Genomic DNA, 17,902 nt, shown 5'->3' with positions numbered 1-17,902 from the left:
TGGAAGCCACGTTGGACATTTGGGTTCCAAAGAACGTTCGCAAACCAGAACACTCACTTCCGGGTTTGCAGTATTCAGGGGCCAAAATGTTCGACTCACAAGGTGTTAGGGATCCAAGGTACAACTGTATTTCAGTATACATTAATTGATTAGAAAATTCCATCATGAAATATGGAGAGCTGCAAATTTCAACAGATAAGCTACATTTTGGTTCCCATATTTCATCAGAAAGTGCAAAGTAGATAGGTTTGCCTTGCAGTGTGAACTGAACTAAATGCCTCCTGTATCCCTACTGCTACCTGATCCTTTTAAACTGGAGGTGATGGGGATTGAAACAGTGCACTTTTGGAAACAAAGCTCATGCTTTACCACTGGGCAGTGGTCCATTACTAAATATTACTGGAGGGGCATTATTTCTCCTACTTCTGCCTCATATTTGCTTCAGCCATTCCACCCAAGTGGTTCTTGCCACATGTTCAGTCCCTCTCCTGCATGACATTTGAAGCATAGGAAAAATTTCCCTTGTTTTGCACAACACTTCATTTGCCGCTTCATTGACTAAGCAAAGAGAAGCCTTTTGTTTCACCCAAGTGGTTGGCATCCCATTGGTTTATTTCTGAAGGTTCTCAGATAGCAGTTTGAAAGCACACCAGTGCAAGTTTTTAAATAGGTACCACTGTGGTGGGAATGTTTCCATGCTTTCTGGCACTCGTCAGGTGTCCCGTTCTGACAGAAGCGGTTTAGTCCTGCTGCCCACATGACCCGGAAAGCTGTCTGTGGACAAACACCGGCTCCCTCAACCTGAAAGTGATATGAGCGCTGCACCCCATAGTCACCTTTGATTGGACTTAATCCGTCCAGGGGTCCTTTACCCTTTTACCTTTTTTACCAGTTCAGCCACTACATCTGTTTTCCGAGGAAGCGAGTAAGATGGAGGAAAATACAAGATACAATCCAGCATGTTATTTCCCTAGAACAGCTCTGAGTTGTGATTATCCCATTTATCAATGAAGCTGCTTTTCTGGAGAAGTCCTTATGGATGAGGTCAATGTGATGTTAGCCAGATCACATTTCTTTCCTACAGCATCACCCTTAGTGGCATCAATATGATTTGCTGGACCCATTGCCTTGCACCCTGCTGCCTACTTGCAAAAGTAAACACCGATATGCACATAATGTGTACATGTTTTTGGTCATTTTGAAACCTGCAGCTGCTTTCTTGGATGAGTGGATGGCTCAAAAATAAATCAGGGACCACAGACAAGCAACACCGTGTCTGTCAGACAGCATGTCAACACTTTAACCATAATTGTTGGAGGGATGCAACAACATGCTCTTCTGATTGTCCTTGCAGCAAGCATTTCTAGATGAAATTATCCTGCTTTCGTCTCTCTGGATGCTGTTCTGGGGTTCTCCAGCAGATTTGGGGGAGGCACGCCCAGGGCAACACAAGGGGAGAAAGGGGAAAGCCCCATTGTGCCAGTAGGATCCTGTTGAGCCCTTCCTCCATTACCTTCTCCTCCCTCTTTCTCCCCTTTTGCCCATTTCCAGATAGTAAGCCCTTTGGGTGGAAAGAACGGAGCCTTCACATTCTTTGCACAGTGTCATGCACATACAGTAGATGGTGCCATGTTGCTGATGTTGCTATTGCTAGTATTATTACATCACCTGTTATTTTGTCCCTTTTTGTTCATCCAGACCTTCAGAAATCTTGGATAATGAACACGAAAAAACCACTCTAGACTCTTCAGGAATGTTCCATTGGTGTAAAGCTGTTCCTTTTGACAAGGCCCTCTTGGTAGGTGCACTATATGTAGGGTGGCTGTTAGCTTATTAACTTGTTTCTAGCCAGCTGCCTGTGCCAGTAACACTTGCATGGCATGCACAGATTTGGAAAGGGAAGCTGGAGGCAGCCTCATTTGGGGAAAAGCTTTGCCTGCCAAATAAGAGTTAGTAATGCAGTTCCTAAGGCACCATGTCCAGCCCCAAGTGTGATGGGGTTGCGTGGGGAAAGTGCCCTGTCATTGTTGGACTTGTTGGACTCTGGCGGGCAGGCAGCAATAAGCATTGGTAGCACCCTCAGCCATACTCTGAGTGCATAGGAACAGGGGAAGCTACCTTATTACCACATCAGATCATTGGTCCACGTAGCTCAGTATTGTCTACACTGATTTGCAGTGGCTCTGCAGCATTTTTTTTAAAAAAATGCTCTCTTCCAACCCTATCTGGAAATGCAAAGGATTGAGCCTTTTGTATGCAAAGCAGGTGTTCTACCACTGAGCCAGGCCCCTTCTCCAATATCTAGCTGAGGAGCTAGATCAGCCTTTCTCAACCTTTGGGTCCCCGGATGTTGTTGAACTACAACTCCTATCACCCCTAGCTAGCAAGGCCAGAGCTCAGGGATGATGGGAGTTGTAGTCCAACAACATCTGGGGACCCAAAGGTTGAGAACCACTGAGCTAGATGGAGCCATCATTTAAATTTCCAACAATGCTCCTAAATGACTTTACATCTTGGGTATTGTTGGAAATTAAAATGGCACTTACACTTAGCTGTCAGGAATCATTCAGCACACTTGGGCTGGATCTACTTATTTATTTATTAACTATCAGGATTTATATTCCGTGTAATCACCAAAAACATCTAAGAGGTTTACATAAAACAATATAAAATATTCATTAAAGCATACTGAGAAAATCAAACCTTCAATAAGCTGACCTAAAATTTAGCAAAATGTAAGTATGGTCAGGTTTTTTTTAAAAAAAGCACAATAAAAATAAGATCCCATGTTAAAATTACATGCCTGGCTTAGCAGGTACCGGAAACAACATAGCAAAGGTGCCTGCCTATTCATTTCTTCTCCATGATTTTAAAAACAAGAGATTTTTTTAACCAACTGACAGTCAGAATCCAGGAGCATGACAATAGTTATCATTTAAAAAACTCAGGGAAATTGGAAAGACCACACAGTCATATCATCAAGTACAGTGGTACCTTGGTTTGCAACCGCTTTGGATTACAACTGTTTTGGATTACAACCACATCAAACCTGGAAGTGCATGTCCCTTTTTTTGGATTACAACCCATTTTTTAATATATTACAACCAATTTTTTGGGGGAGGCCTCATTGGCGAAAGCGTGCCTTAGGTTTACAACCGGACCTCCTGAATAGATTATGGTTGTAAACTAAGTTGCACATCTTTACTGAGTTGCACATCTTCCCAAGCATGTTGCAATGTCTACAAAGATAGCATCAGATCCTAACACATTCATGGGAGGGCGAAGGCCCACTGGAGATGGGAGGTATGTGAAGATTTGTTTTATGTGCTGCTTTGGGTAATACTTCAGTCTTCTCCAGATTAATGAAATACAACACAAAAGGTAATCTTGAGTACAACCTGTTTTCTCAAGGCACAAATGCCTGTTGATAACCCAGAGGACATCCAATAAAAGGGGGGGGGGAATCAGGAAGGAAGTGGAAGCACCATCAAACTACCCATGCACAGTACTCTGTACAAAATTTGAAATTGAAAGACGAACATTTGAGAATTCTTAAATCATTGGTATCATTTCAGAAACAAAACTAGTCAATATGGAAATGAACTAAAGTGGATTTTTTTTAAATTTTATTTTTAAGAAGCATCCTTAGCCCCTCTTCTGTCTCCCTCCTCTCTCCCCACGTCTCTCCCCCAACCTCACAATGCCTATGATAACAATGTCTCACACCAAATGTAGCTGACATGTAGAAAGGAGTCTATGAATTGAAAACAGAGACGTTATATGTACCTTTGTTATTCATGAAAATCTTTTAATAAAAAATAAATTAAAAAAAGAAGAGGGACCTTTAGTTCAGGTCAGCAAATGTGTGTTCAAATGATTTCTACCACACTTACAATGTGTGCTTCTCTCCCCCTTGCCCCCCCCCAGACGCCAACTGCCTTTCCCCTCACCATCTCAAATCCTAGTCTAGCTAGGTTGTTGTTCAATAGTTCCTATTAAAAGGTCTATAGAATGGATCATTTCCATTGTTTAGTACCACTTGACAGACTAATAATTGGATTTAAGGCACGTTCCACTAAATACAGCTTGAGGTTTCATTATTCAATTTAGACTAATCCAATTAGTTAAGATGATCATTTAATTTGGCTATGATTCTAATCACTCATCAGCAAAGTTCCCATGACATGAGTCTTTTATTGCCCTCTGAAGAAAAGAAAAAAATCCATTGTGAAGAGAGTGTTTTATGAATGTAATAGTTCGGCAGCTCTTGATTGGGAATGTGGACATATACTTGGGGTTTGTATAGTCTCCATGATTTGGCTTGTATCTGTATCTGTGCATTTTTATTTTAAAAAAAACCAATCTGTTTCTGAGTCACCCTGTGCTCTCTCCACTGAGATCTGTATTTTGGGTTCTGAGCTGCTCCATATAAAATGAACGTTCCCCCATTCACTATGACAGAGAATATAAAAAAAGCTATAACCTTTTACTCTTTTGGCCAAAGTGGATGAAATTTACAGGGACAGGAACCCCTCCAGAGTGAATGAAGCCTGCCAAATTGCAGACTAACATGTTGTTTGTGTGTGTGTGCAAGAAGCAAAAGTGATTCACTTTCTACCATAATATAACCAAGAGATAGCCAAGTGGTGTGTAGCCTTGCATGTACAGCATATTTTGTTTTTTTTTAAATAAAAACTTTGCTACTTCGCACTTACCTTTCCCTTCTGGTGTTGCTTATGGCCTTCAATATAGGCCTTGCAGACCTCCAAGAGGTAGCAGTAGAATTTGGAAGAGTTCCAGTTCCCTTTTGTCAAAGCAGAGCATTTTACCTTTTTAAAAAAGAACCTCCGTTGCTGGGGGGGGGGTTTGGGGGGGTTAAAAGAAAGGAAAGACTCTCCCTAGCTAGATTTCCACAGATCTGATGCACGTCCCTAGCATATACTATGTACCAATCATGGAAAGATTCCATTAATTGATGGAAACATCCCAAAATGTGCTGTGTTGTATGATGCAGTATGACATTGAAATCAAGAAGTACAGCAGATCTCAAAGAAGGGACACCAATTTTTGTTGGTTAGCCTATGAATTGCTTAATTATGCTAGCAGGCTTCAGGGTACCTTGTGCTTTTCAAAGGGCATTGCCACTGGGATGTTGGTGGTGTTCAGTTAAGTGTGAAACTCATTGATCTTAGTGTCAGTGAAGTCCTTAATCTCCAGAATACATTCATGACCAGTGAAGAACATGGCCATGGCTGAATGCTCATTTACCTAAGAGTTTTGCCCAGTGGCAGCTGCCAACCACAAGGCGTCCTGTGCTGATTTCCAGTTGCACTGATTCCACAAGTTGAATCAGACCTATGCATCCCACCCACCCAAAAAAGCCTTGTTACCATAAGAGGTGGCAGTTTGGCTTCCCTAATTAGTTTGTTGTCGTTCGTGGAATGAATGCCCCATAGGAATGACACTGTCTCATGTCATAGCATCCTTCCTATTGGAGCATCTACCCCAGGAATACTGCTGAGTTGCATGACATAACATTATTCTCATTGGCATGCTTAGTGGGCTGTTGAGAAATGTTGCTGGACATCTCTCATTGAAAAAAATCCTATTATTATTATTATTATTTATTTATTTATTTATTTATACCCCGCCCTTCCCGGTTTAAAAACCGGGCTCAGGGTGGCTAACGGCAAATATAAAACATTGATTAAAATGTGACTTAAAAACAGCATAAAACAGCATAAAATACAACATAAAATGCAGCATCAATATCAATAAAATTCAAAAATTCAGGGTCATTTTGGGGAAAGAAAAAAACAACAACCCAGTCATAGACATCAAATGATCACCAGGGCTAACTAGCCAAGTTGGTCCTACTGGGGACAGCAAGGAGATCAGGGAGTAATTTAAATGTGGGGTTCCAGAAAGGGTTTCTTCATAGAAGAGGAAAGGGGAAAAGGGAATAGAGGATCAGGCTAATACAAATTGAAGGCCAGGTGGAATAGCTCTGTTTTATAGGCCCTGCAGGAGGAGATCAAGTCCTGCAGGGCCCTAGTCTCATGGGCCAGAGCATTCCACCCGGTCTGAGCCATCACTGAAAAAGGGGAGGAATTGTGAAAGTGTGTGTGTATGCTAGACCAGTGCTAGGCACAACATATATTTCTGCACCAGACACAAAGTGTCCACCCCCATCGTTGAAGTTCTTCTTGGTATGGGACCTAAAAGTCCAACACAAACCCAAGATCCACCACAATGAGTGAATTTTTTTAATAGATATTTATTAAGATTTTCAAAGATTATATATACACACAAACAGAACACAGACAAAAAACAAGTATAATTTCAATCCCTTATTTTCTTATACCTTAGTTCGCTGACCTCCTCCTACCCCCCCTTTCTGTATTCCAATTTCCAATTATTTATTCAGTAAGTCCTCTCCCTTATTTTCATTTAGTTTTTGCCCTTTCTTTTCTTTTAACTTAGACATTACTGCTGAAAACCATTTAACTTTTAAACTTCTAAATTTGTATTTTGATAACCTTATTTTCATTTAATATAATTCCTTTTTTATAAAAAAAAAAACACCCAACTTTACATTATCCAAACTTAAACATCAATCTTATACATCGGTTCTTATTCTTGAAGCATTTTTTTTCTCTAAGGTCGACCAAAATTCCCTTCCACGAATGAGTGAATTTAGAATAGGCAGATATCCAACTGTCCCAGTTGAGCCAGTGTAACTCTCATCCCAGTTTAGCCAGGGCTCAGCTGGCAGAACATATGCTCATGTAAGTCCCCCAAAAGTGGTATGAAAGGGTGTGATGGGACAAGGAAAGACTGACACCTGTTCACAGCCTCTTTCAGTTGAATCACATCACCTGGCAATCTGGTGGGTGCCATGCTTGCAAAAAGGATGCCAGACTCAGGCCAGTTCACATGGCCGTTGCCCAGCACCTGAAAAATGTCTGGAATAGGTGTAAATTACTTCAGTTTAATTTCACCTGACATAAATTTGGTCAGCTTTTGATAGGATTGCTCTGCCTGTATCTGAAAGACTGCCTATCCAAGCCTTCAGATCATCAAATGATGTCTTTCTTCTAGGATATGCAGCCACTAAGATACAGAAAATGGCCACAACAGAAAGGGCCTTTCCAGCAGTGACTCCTCAGTTGTGAAATGTCCTTCCCAGAGAGGCTTAACTGTTGCCTACTTTAATGGCTTTTCAGTACCAGGGAAAGACACACACACTGCCCGCAGGACTTTTAAAATGTTAACATTTATTTTTAAAAAGGCAACATATGGCTATTTAGCTCTGTGATATTTTAATTATTTCAGCTTTCTGTTCAAATTGGTACTGCAGTGTTTTAATTTCTTGATCTCTGCATTAAAGTGATTTATTTTGATTCAAAATTGCCTTATTTGCTGCTTCTTAACTTGTTTTATCATAACACTGATTTTGAATAGGTTTTTGTTTCTTCGTTCCTGGTTTTTTAAATGTACATTGCCCAGATAATTGCTTATGGGTGGCTGATCAGCTGAATGAATTTGATTTCCTATGAATCACTGGTATTTTAAAGAAGAGAAGTGCCAAAATTTCTGTGTAATTTAAACTGAAATCCACCTTCCAAACTACAGAAGTTGAAATCCTAGAATATCACACTTGTAATTCTGATCTTGGGAGGGGGGAGGGGGAGGGGGTTCCCCTCCATAAGCAAAAAAAGACATTTTGAGATAGTGTGATACATTCTGAACTTCAGATTTGGACAGGGAAATTAAATTGGTATCCCCCCTTCTCAGTTTGTTTCAACCAGCAGTCTTTGTGGTGAACCTGGCTAAAATCATGTATCTGTATCATCAGGCATGACCTCTCTTGCTTTCCCTTGCTGTCACTATCCTTTCGCCTACCCTTTCCAAGAAAACTGGTAGGACTAAGTGGAAGGAGAAGGAACCAAAGACTCTTGATAGTCACTCCCTTTGCTCCTCTCCCTCTCGATAATGGTATGAACTGAGTCCAAGGGGAGAAGGTAAATAATATAATAATATAATAGATAATTATTTATTATTTATACCATGCCCATCTGGATGGGTTTCCCCAGCCACTCTGGGCAGCTTCCAACCGAATATTAAAAACAATACAGCACCAGACATTAAAAACTTCATTAAACAGGGCCGCCTTCAGTTGTCTTTTAAAAGTAAAGTAGTTGTTTATTGCCTTGACATCTGCTGGGGGGGTCATTCCACAGGGCAGACGCCACTACGGAGAAGGCCCTCTGCCTGGTTCCTTGTAACCTCACTTCTCACAATGAGGGAACCACCAGAAGGCCCTCGGCGCTGGATCTCAGTGTCCAGGCAGAATGATGGGGGTGGAGACACTCCTTCAGGTATACAGGACCGAGGGTGTTTAGGGCTTTAAAGGTCAGCACCAAGACTTTGAATTGTGCTCGGAAACGTACTGGGAGCCAGTGAAGATATTTCAGGACTGGTGTTATATCGTCTCGGCGGCCACTCCCAGTCACCAGTCTAGCTGCCGCATTCTGGATTAATTGCAGTCACAATGAATGGGTAGTTGTCGCTGTGACAGCAATGAGCAAGCATCATATTGAAGGGCCCACCAAAATCTGAAAGCAGCACATATGACATTATGTCAAGGATCCCTTTCCCAACATGGGAATCGCCCCCTTGCCCTTTAACTATTTTTCTAAAGTAATGTTTCATTTCTTCATATAGTTCTGTTTTGTCCTGTTTAGAAGCGACACAAGGGGCAATCCAATGATATGCGTGATCACATTGTAGTCTGTGTTTTTGGAGATGCTACCTCTGCGCTGATTGGACTGCGGAACTTTGTGATGCCTCTGCGAGCCAGTAACTTCACACTCAGTGAGCTGAAGGATATTGTCTTTCTTGGATCACTTGACTATCTCCACAGAGAATGGGAATTCATCCAAAATTTCCCCAAACTATTCTTACTGAGGGTATACATATTCTTTACATATTGTACCCCTCCCCAATATTCTCATCTTAAAAATGCATTTATGTTAAAATCATGGAACTCAAAACTTCCTCAGAGCAACTCTAATGATACTGGATCATCAAAATATAAACATCCCTGACATTATTAATCATATAATATCTTCTCTTTGTGGGCATTTGGCATTGAGTTGAACACAACTGATCAAAAGGAGTTAACATGTTCACATGGCATAATTTAAGGAGGCTATGCCTTTGGAAGCCTTGTCAAAAATGAAGAAACAAACAAGTTAGCAATACATAAACAGAGTGTTTTCCCATCATGGTCAGCATGAATAGATGAAACAAACCTTCTCTATTTATTGCCTTAATGTTTCCAAACATCTACTTTATTGTAAGGGTGGGTAAGCCTTTTCAACCCAAGGGTCAGAAAGAAAACTGGCCTACCGTCTGTGAGTTATTTTTGACAAATGGGTGTGTCTGGTCACCTGCCAATCATTTTATGCCATTATGCTGTCACATGACAATGGAAAAAGGATTCACGGTCAGCACTGATTTGCTCTGACAGTGAGCCCAGCTTTGTTAGTTTGCAGGCACAGTTTGGATTCAGAACATTCCTGCGAATAGGTATATTTCCTCTGCAGATCATCAGAGCTGTCTGCAAAAAGGAAACACTCATTTTCAGGAGTGGGTTGGATCTAGCCTGCACCTGCAAATGTATGACTTCAGAGGAGCTTGTTGTCAGCACCAGTGGGCCAATCAGTGCTTTCAGTAAGCTCCACTTGCCAAGAAATTATTTTTCCCTTGGAGACTTAACTCTACCTGCTCCACACCTGATATCACATCAAGTGTGAGATGAGTGAGTGTGGACATCCGTCAGGCCTAATTTGATCCCCACTCCTGGTTTATGGGATTATTCCATTTAGGCAGCTACTTTTCTTTGGATGTGATGAACAATTTCAGCCAATCTAATGCATGGTCACTTTCTCATTTAACTGACAGCACTTGTTGGTGTAATTTGAAGGAAGATCTTGCATAGGAAAGATGTAGCCAGCAGCTGCAACCTGAACAGCTTTCCTATCCAAGATCCCCTTTGGATGAGATGAACAAAAGTCAGTATTACAAAACTGATCACACACTGGCCTGGCTATGCTTGTTCATCACGTCTGAGACGATTTGCCTCTGAAGAAAGAAAACCTTGGAACATGTTATTCCCAACCACATTGTACAACAGCTGCTGGGTTCTCCTTTGGAACTTGGGTTTTGGTTTTCATTCCAAATCCAGTGCATTTGGCTCCAAGAGAAACATCATTTGACTTCCTCTTGAGAGTATCAGTGGAGCACACCTCATGAAATTCTTTTTACTATTAATGCCCTGTTTCTGTGCAGAAGCTCTCTACTTTTTGCTTTCCTGTTCAGGTTGTGATGGCCTCCTGATAGAGCCTCCTTAATCTGAAATCTGCCCCTTGTTCTGAAGCCTCACCTTTTTCTTCATATATTCAACAGAAAATAAGGGATGTATTTTAGTCAGTGTCCCTAAAATGGGACTTACCTGCCTTTATGGGATTCAGGTTTCTCTTGAACAAACACCAAAGCTTCTGAATACATGTTTGCCTGGCGCCTTTGTTATACACCTTTAGGTGCCAGGCAAAAACATTCCTTTTTAACCAGGCCTTTGGTTGATCCAATTTATATCCTATGCCCTTGTAAAATGTGTTTCTTTGGGGGGGGGTATTGGGCTGTTGTTTTTATTTTTATTAGGTATTTTGTGGTTTTATATCTTGATTTTATTATGTGAACTGCCCTGAGACCCTCTGGTATAGGGTGGTATATAAATTCAAATGATGATGATGTTTCAGCTGAAGCTTGGATTTTTAAGTCTTGCCAGTCCTTTGATCCTCATGACTTCCACTCCTTTTCTTTTTTCTTTACCAGGGCAGTGCACTTTCCTGTGCTGATCTCAAAGCAGCCAATATCCAGTTTTGTAGCATGTGTGCCGTTCTCTCAGCCCATGCAAGAGGTCCTGGTGATCAAATCCTGGTGGATACAAAATCTATCCTGGCTACTCTGAACATCCGTTCCTTACATTTTAAAGCAAATTCATCATTAGGTAAGAAAGGGAAAGAGGATACACAGACTTCTCCCCACATCGGCTCCAGAGGGTTAGGGGACCCCCTAGAATATATTCAGGGCCAGATTTAGGTTTGATGAGGTCCTAAGCTACTGAAGATAAGGTAAAGGTACCCCTGAACATTAGATCCAGTCGTGACCGACTCTGGGGTTGCGGCGCTCATCTCGCTTTATTGGCTGAGGGAGCTGGCGTATAGCTTCCGGGTCATGTGGCCAGCAGGACTAAGACGCTTCTGGCGAACCAGAGCAGCGCACGGAAACGCTGTTTACCTTCCCGATGGAGCAGTACCTATTTATCTACTTGCCCTTTGACGTGCTTTCGAACTGCTAGGTTGGCAGGAGCAGGGACCGAGCAATGGGAGCTCACCCCGTCATGGGGATTCGAACCGCCAACCTTCTGATCGGCAAGTCCTAGGCTCTGTGGTTTAACCCATAGCGCCACCTGTGTCCCTTTTACTGAAGGTAATGGGGCCCTGTATATGTCCAGCTGTCCTTTGTCAACAACAAATTGTTGCTGCTTTTGTGTTGAATATATGCTGTATGGTAATTTATGGTAATTGGTATCTAAAGCCATTTGCACATGCAGAATGTAGGCACCCTATATACAGAAATGAGCAAACCAGTGATATTTTAGGGAGCAGGCTAGCAGGCGGGGCCCATTACTTACATCATAGGAGCTCACACAACACAAAACACTGTTGCTGTATGTAGGTTTCGTTATATTTGTTTTTATCTTATATTTTGGAAATGTACGTCCAGGTTTTTTCCCCCTTTAATTTTTTGTGGGGCCTCCAAGAGAGTGGAGTCCTAAGCTATAGCTTGTTTAGCTTATACGTAAATCCAGCACTGAATATATTAAGGGTATGCATGGGTGAAGGCAAAGAAGTGAACACTCTACTGCACAAGGAGAAATCAGCTCCACTTCTGGAGGAATATTATCAAATAGGGAGCCCAATAACTTGGAAGTAGTAGTTATTTTCCTTGGTAAAGGAAGAAACTTGTTTCTGAAGGCATCGTCACATGATCATGTGGATAATTTACCACAGTTTTGAAGTCACTTTGTACTGTAAGTCGGGTGATAAGACTGACAGTGTGTGCGGGCACCTTCATAAGAACGCTTTAACTGTGCAATGACAGAGAAAAATTGTCATGAGGTGACATTTTCCTGTCAAAAAAATATTCCATAAAGTCTCCCACAGAGAAGGTTAACTGTGATAGATGATGGGGAATAAATGCAGCAGACTCAATTCTTGAGTGTTGAATCCAGCAAAGTTCCAGGAGCTGGAAATTCGATCAGTGGTGCATGGCTACTCTGAAGTAAATCCTATTTAGTTAAATGGGGCTTACTCCAAGAAAAATGGGTATGGTATTGCAGCCTTCAGTGGATATTCAACAGAGTAAATATGCATAGGATTGTACTGTTAATGTGATTTTTAGTAAGGCTGAGAAGTTTCTCATCTGTTTTTTAAAAAATAAAATAAAAAATAAAGACAATTAAAAACTTGCCTTTTAAACACAATTCTTCTCAGCTGCTGACAGACCAGTTTCTGAGTTGTTTTGACATACTGCCACCCTGCTGTTCCCATTCAGTTGTTATTTTAAACTTTGCAACAGTAGATAAAGTCTCTTTGTTTCACATCAAAAACTTTGCCAAAAATGCATTTTTTTGTCATGAATGTGATGTAGACTCATAATGTAACTCCCTTGAATAAGTCAGGGGTGTGTGTGTGTGGAATCAGGAAATGATGGGTCTGCATTTTTTAAAAAAGATGATAATAACTAAGCAGGAATGGGGATTTTAAGGGGTTCAGAGGGTGTTGCATCGAAGAGGAAACTCAGTTGTTCAAGAAACATCTTCACACTTACGATCTGGATGTCTCTGGGGCCAAAAACAACCAGTGGTGGTGCTAGACTTGTGCCTTCAAATGAGGGCATGCCTTAACCATTTCTACATGAGCAGAATATGTGATTTTAAAAAATGTCAAAGACCTTTTCCCACCTGCTAGGCTCCATACTGGCTGGGAGGAAAATGGAACAGAAAGGGAGTACGGTACGGAGAATAAGAGGAATAGGTCCAAATCAAACGTCCATCCACCTATCCCAGCATTCTGTCTCCAGGGCTGGTGAAAGGCATATTGTTGCCTAAGATGAAGGACAAAATGCTGTTACCCTCCATTTCACAATGCAGAGGCCAACCTGACTGGAAGTCGACTCTTCTGCATTGGAGTAGGGTCAGTAGGCTAGCTTATGAGGTGCAGGGCAGGTTGTGTGGTACACACAGTTTTTGTTAGGGTTGTTGCAAGTGGAATCCCTGATCTGGACCTTGTGCAGAGTAGAAATGAATGAGCTCTCCACTGCAAGAAAATGTTTTGCTGCCAACTGTTAGAAACTAGTCACATAATAAATGTTGCAAATACAAAGTAACACATTGCTCTTAAACAAACTATTTGGTAACATGATCCAGCTTTCTTTAAGTTCTTCATACAGTTCAAAAACTTTCCTCTCTCTGGCCCCAGAAAGATATCCTATGCATGGAACTTGCTTGTTCAAGAACGCTCAGCTGAGTGGTTGGTTGTCTCTGGTTTTATCTTCTGCTGAGAGAGATTGCTGATTGGGTTTCCAGGGATGAGTCATCAGTTAGCCCAAATACTCAAACTGAAAACTCTACCCTCTTCAGTGCATACAATCATAACATTTTATGTACATTTTATGTACATTAAACTTTTATCTTTAACAGTTTCCTCCTCCAACAGAAAGGAATGGCTAAGGAGCTAAGGATAAATGGCATCTGCCATCTGAGGTGGCTGCCGCATTCCATCTAATGGTAGGACTGGTCCTGTCTGTCTGCTAAAGTGGCTGGCCAAATGTTGCAGTGCAGCATAGAAAGAAGCCAAGATTGTGATAACTACCTCCATAACAATGCTGGACCAATGGGCTCAATACATTTATCCTGTAAATCCTATTTTGTAGAGTTCAGTGCAAGTCCAACACACTCCAATGTCACTTTGGGACTGGTCATCCCAAAACACTAGCTTTTGAACGTAGGGAAAATCTTTATAGAGTAGCAGCAACTTACATCCACACATGCAGAAGTGCCATTTTTTCCTACTCTTGTAAAGTATTGCTACTGTTTCCAGTTATGTGTATTAGAGAGAGAAAATACAGTGGTGCCTCGCAAGACGAAATTAATTCGTTCCGCGAGTTTTGTCGTCTTGCGATTTTTTTCGTCTTGCGAAGCACGGTGTCGGGAAAGTTTTGGAAAAGCTTCGAAAATCACCAAAGTCTTTAAAAACCTCAAAAAAGGCTACCACACCGTGTTCTATGAGTTGCTCCTCAAAGCCAAGTCGCAACTGTATTAACAGTGTTAAGAAAAAGGAAACAAACTTGCAAGACGTTTCCGTCTTGCGAAGCAAGCCCATAGGGAAAATCGTCTTGCGAAGCAGCTCAAAAAACAAAAAACCCTTTCGTCTAGCGAGTTTTTTGTCTTGCGAGGCATTCGTCTTGCGAGGTACCACTGTATGATGACATTGTGATCCCAGAAGTCTGTGTTCTAATTCATCATTTCACTTAGTTTTAAATTTCTTTTATTAAATAGCTTCTCATTAAACTTTGCTTCATGCTTAGATTGTTGTAGCCCTAGATTTAGGGCTGTTTGGGTGCCCCCCCCCAAGGCACCAAGCCTATAACAATAACAACAATAATATCCTACATTTATACTGGTAGCTGCTGGGAAGAGCCATAAAAAACTATACCAAAAGGAATTATTGTGAAAATAAGAAATCTGTAGGGGACATTCAGAGCGCCATATTACTGAAGTCCACCATGATGGTTACCTATGATCTTGCAGAAATATTAAGAAAGAAAACAAATATTAGGTAAATTCCCTCCCCTACTAAGCTTGATATAGCTTGATATAGCTCACCATTCACCTAGAAACCAACTTTCTTTTCCTGTTAGAATTCAGTGTTTTCTACTCAGCATCTGTAAACATGGTTAGAAATATATCTGAGCATAAGATTGGATTCTGTTTTTTGTTTTAAATCATTTGATTATGCTTTCATACCACTGCTTTACTAGTTTAATATCATATTTTTCTTTTAAGGACAGTGCTGGTATGGTGTGGACAGAACCAGTGTGGTGTAGTGGTTAAGAGCAGTGGACTCGTAATCTGGTGAACCGGGTTCACTTCCCCGCTCTTCCTCATGCAGCTGCTGGGTGACCTTGGGCCAGTCAAACTTCTCTGAAGTCCCTCAGCCTCACTCACCTCACAGAGTGTTTGTTGTGGGGGAGGAAGGGAAAAGGAGAATGTTAGCCACTTTGAGACTCCTTAGGGTAGTGATAAAGCGGGATATGAAATCCAAACTCTTCTTCTTTTTGTGTGTGACATTACTTACTCTTACAAAGTACCGTCACACTTTTTTTTTTTTTTTTTTTTTTTTGCTGCCTTTGGCATCCATTTTGTGCTGGTACCCTCAAACAGCACATTTATCAAGTTATGAGTAGCAGCATCTCATTTTTTTACCAAATAAAATATGATTGAATGATATTGTTTACTGCTTTAAAGTTGTACACTGCTTGAAAATTTTATATAATAAGCATTTATATAAATGCTTTTAACTAAATAAGTAAAGTACAGTAATCAGAACCAAATACCAAGAGTCAGGAAATGTCAGAGTAGACAGAAAGCTCATTGCTGCTCACTTGATCTCCTTAGGGAGCTCATTTAATAAAAAGGGTGCCACAGTGGAAAAGGACTTCCTTTGGACCCCTGCCAACCAACCTGCAGTAGGCCATGGAACAGTCAGGGGGGCCCTGTCCCATTACCCATACCTTCAACATGTTGTAGCGGAAAACCAGGATGCTCAACTTCCAAGGGCCATGCTCCCGAATGAGTCACATGACTTATGTAAGAGCACGAAGCCTAAAAAGCATGTTTTCGGGCACCATGCTCCTGTGTGAGATCACAGCCCCAAAGGACGCGCCTTCTGCTGCTGCAATCTCACATGTTTTGGGCACCGAGCTCTCACGCATTTTGGGGTGCCATGCTCTCACACGAGAGCACAGCTCTCAAAAATGGGATGTTCAGATTTCAGCAGGACAACTGAGGGGCATGATAGCACATGCAGTGGACTGGGAAGATTATTCAGGGAAATGTGGTCTTGGAGATAACCTGGTCCTGAACTAGTTAGGTCTCAGCTAGTATTATTAATATCGCTTGCTTACAGGATACAATGAAGGTACAGTGGAAGTAACTTTGGAGCTTAATAAGATATATTGAGAGAATCACAGGTAGGGCACAAACCTTACCTAAAGCCAAGAAATTGTTTAGTGATAAACTGAGCTTCACACAGTTTGTTGTTCAGTGGTAACTTCAAAAGACAAAAATTGGAATAAGGATATTTTGAAAGTTCAAACAAACAGGGTAATAGAATCAGGGACATGTGGTCTAAACCACTGAGCCTCTTGGGCTTGCCAGTCAGAAGGTCAGCGGTTTGAATCCCCCCAACAGAGTGAGCCCCAGTTGCTCTGTCCCAGCCCCTGCCAACCTAGCAGTTCAAAAGCACACCAGTAGATAAAGAGGTACCACTGCAGCAGGAAGATAAACGGCATTTCCATGCGTTCTGGTTTCTGTCATGGTGTTCTGTTGCGCCAGAAGCAGTTTAGTCACGCTGGCCACATGATCCAGAAAGCTGTCTGTGGACAAAATTCAGCTCCCTCGGTCTAAAGTAAGATAAGTGCCACAACCCCATAGTTGCCTTTGACTGGACTTAACCATCCAGGGGTCCTTTACCTTACCTTTACCTATACAAATGAAGCTTATATTCATCTTCTTGTCATAGCTTGTAACACAAATAACTCAGTTGTTAAAAAATGCATGTCAAAGGTATTTTTCAAATTAGGTATCATTAGCAAAGCTCATGGTTTTAAGGGTATAAATATTAGATATTCAGAGAAACTCCTAGACATTCTAGCCCAGGTGTGGGGAACCTTTGGGGTGGGGGGTGGGGAACCTCCAGAGGTTACCGATCTACAACTCCAGTGGCCAGGGATGATGGGAGTTGTAGTTCAGCAACATCTGAAGAGCCACAGCTTTCCCACACCTGACTCAGTCCCTCACATCAATGAGGCTTCTTCTCTTCCTCACTGGAAAAGCTCAGAGGGATCATATGACTAGGATGTCTAATGAAAGACTAACTCCACTTCCTTAGGAATTCATAGTAAGCTTTCAAAATGTGCTTGTACTTATTTCAGCTGCTACACTGAGATTTTTGTTAAATGTTCTGTGCTTTCATACCATCTTTTTTTTTTGTTGTGCAAATATTGTTTGATGTTTTGAAGTTCTTTATAAAATCTTTTTCTTTAAAGATTTTTCATCACTGTAAAAACCTTTCAGAACTCACAATGAGCTCAGGCAGACACACTTCATTCATGGGAGATCTTATATGGCTCAGTTAGCTGATAACCTTCTGTTATCTAAATACAGGGGTATGGAACTCTCCTAATAGGGGTGGAAACATGACATTGTTTCCCATGGGCGGGGGGAATAGATTTCTCAGCATTGCTGTAATTAGTATCCTGTCATGTTCCATCACAAACAGGTTGGCAAACCTAGGTACTGAACTAAATAATCTGTGGCATAATCTAAACATACAACAATAATTAAGCCTGACAGCTTAATATGCTGCTACAATCCAAACATACAGTAGAAATGTGCAATTAAGTAATCTTTTGTAATAGCAGCCTGCTAAGATGAGAGATTTCAGGTATAGGGCTGTGTACTCCTGGGGAGCAAAAATATTGACAT

The 17,902-nt window shown here is 41.3% G+C and overlaps 1 protein-coding gene across 1 annotated transcript in view; it reads left to right on the top strand.

The window, feature by feature from the left end:
- The window catches only part of KCNU1 (potassium calcium-activated channel subfamily U member 1), an 87,463-nt gene that overhangs the window by 56,271 nt on the left and 13,290 nt on the right, over positions 1-17,902 (top strand). The window contains exons 20-22 of the mRNA XM_082200745.1: positions 1,699-1,798; positions 8,748-8,972; positions 10,903-11,077. Coding sequence (XP_082056871.1) covers positions 1,699-1,798; positions 8,748-8,972; positions 10,903-11,077 — 500 coding nt within the window. The remainder of the gene's footprint in view (positions 1-1,698; positions 1,799-8,747; positions 8,973-10,902; positions 11,078-17,902) is intronic.

The sequence above is a fragment of the Podarcis vaucheri genome, assembly GCF_965113315.1.
Source record: "Podarcis vaucheri genome assembly, chromosome: 15".
Classification (NCBI taxonomy): Eukaryota; Metazoa; Chordata; class Lepidosauria; order Squamata; family Lacertidae; genus Podarcis; species Podarcis vaucheri.
Note: the sequence above shows the minus strand (reverse complement) of the source record. Positions and strands in the feature narration are given on the sequence as shown.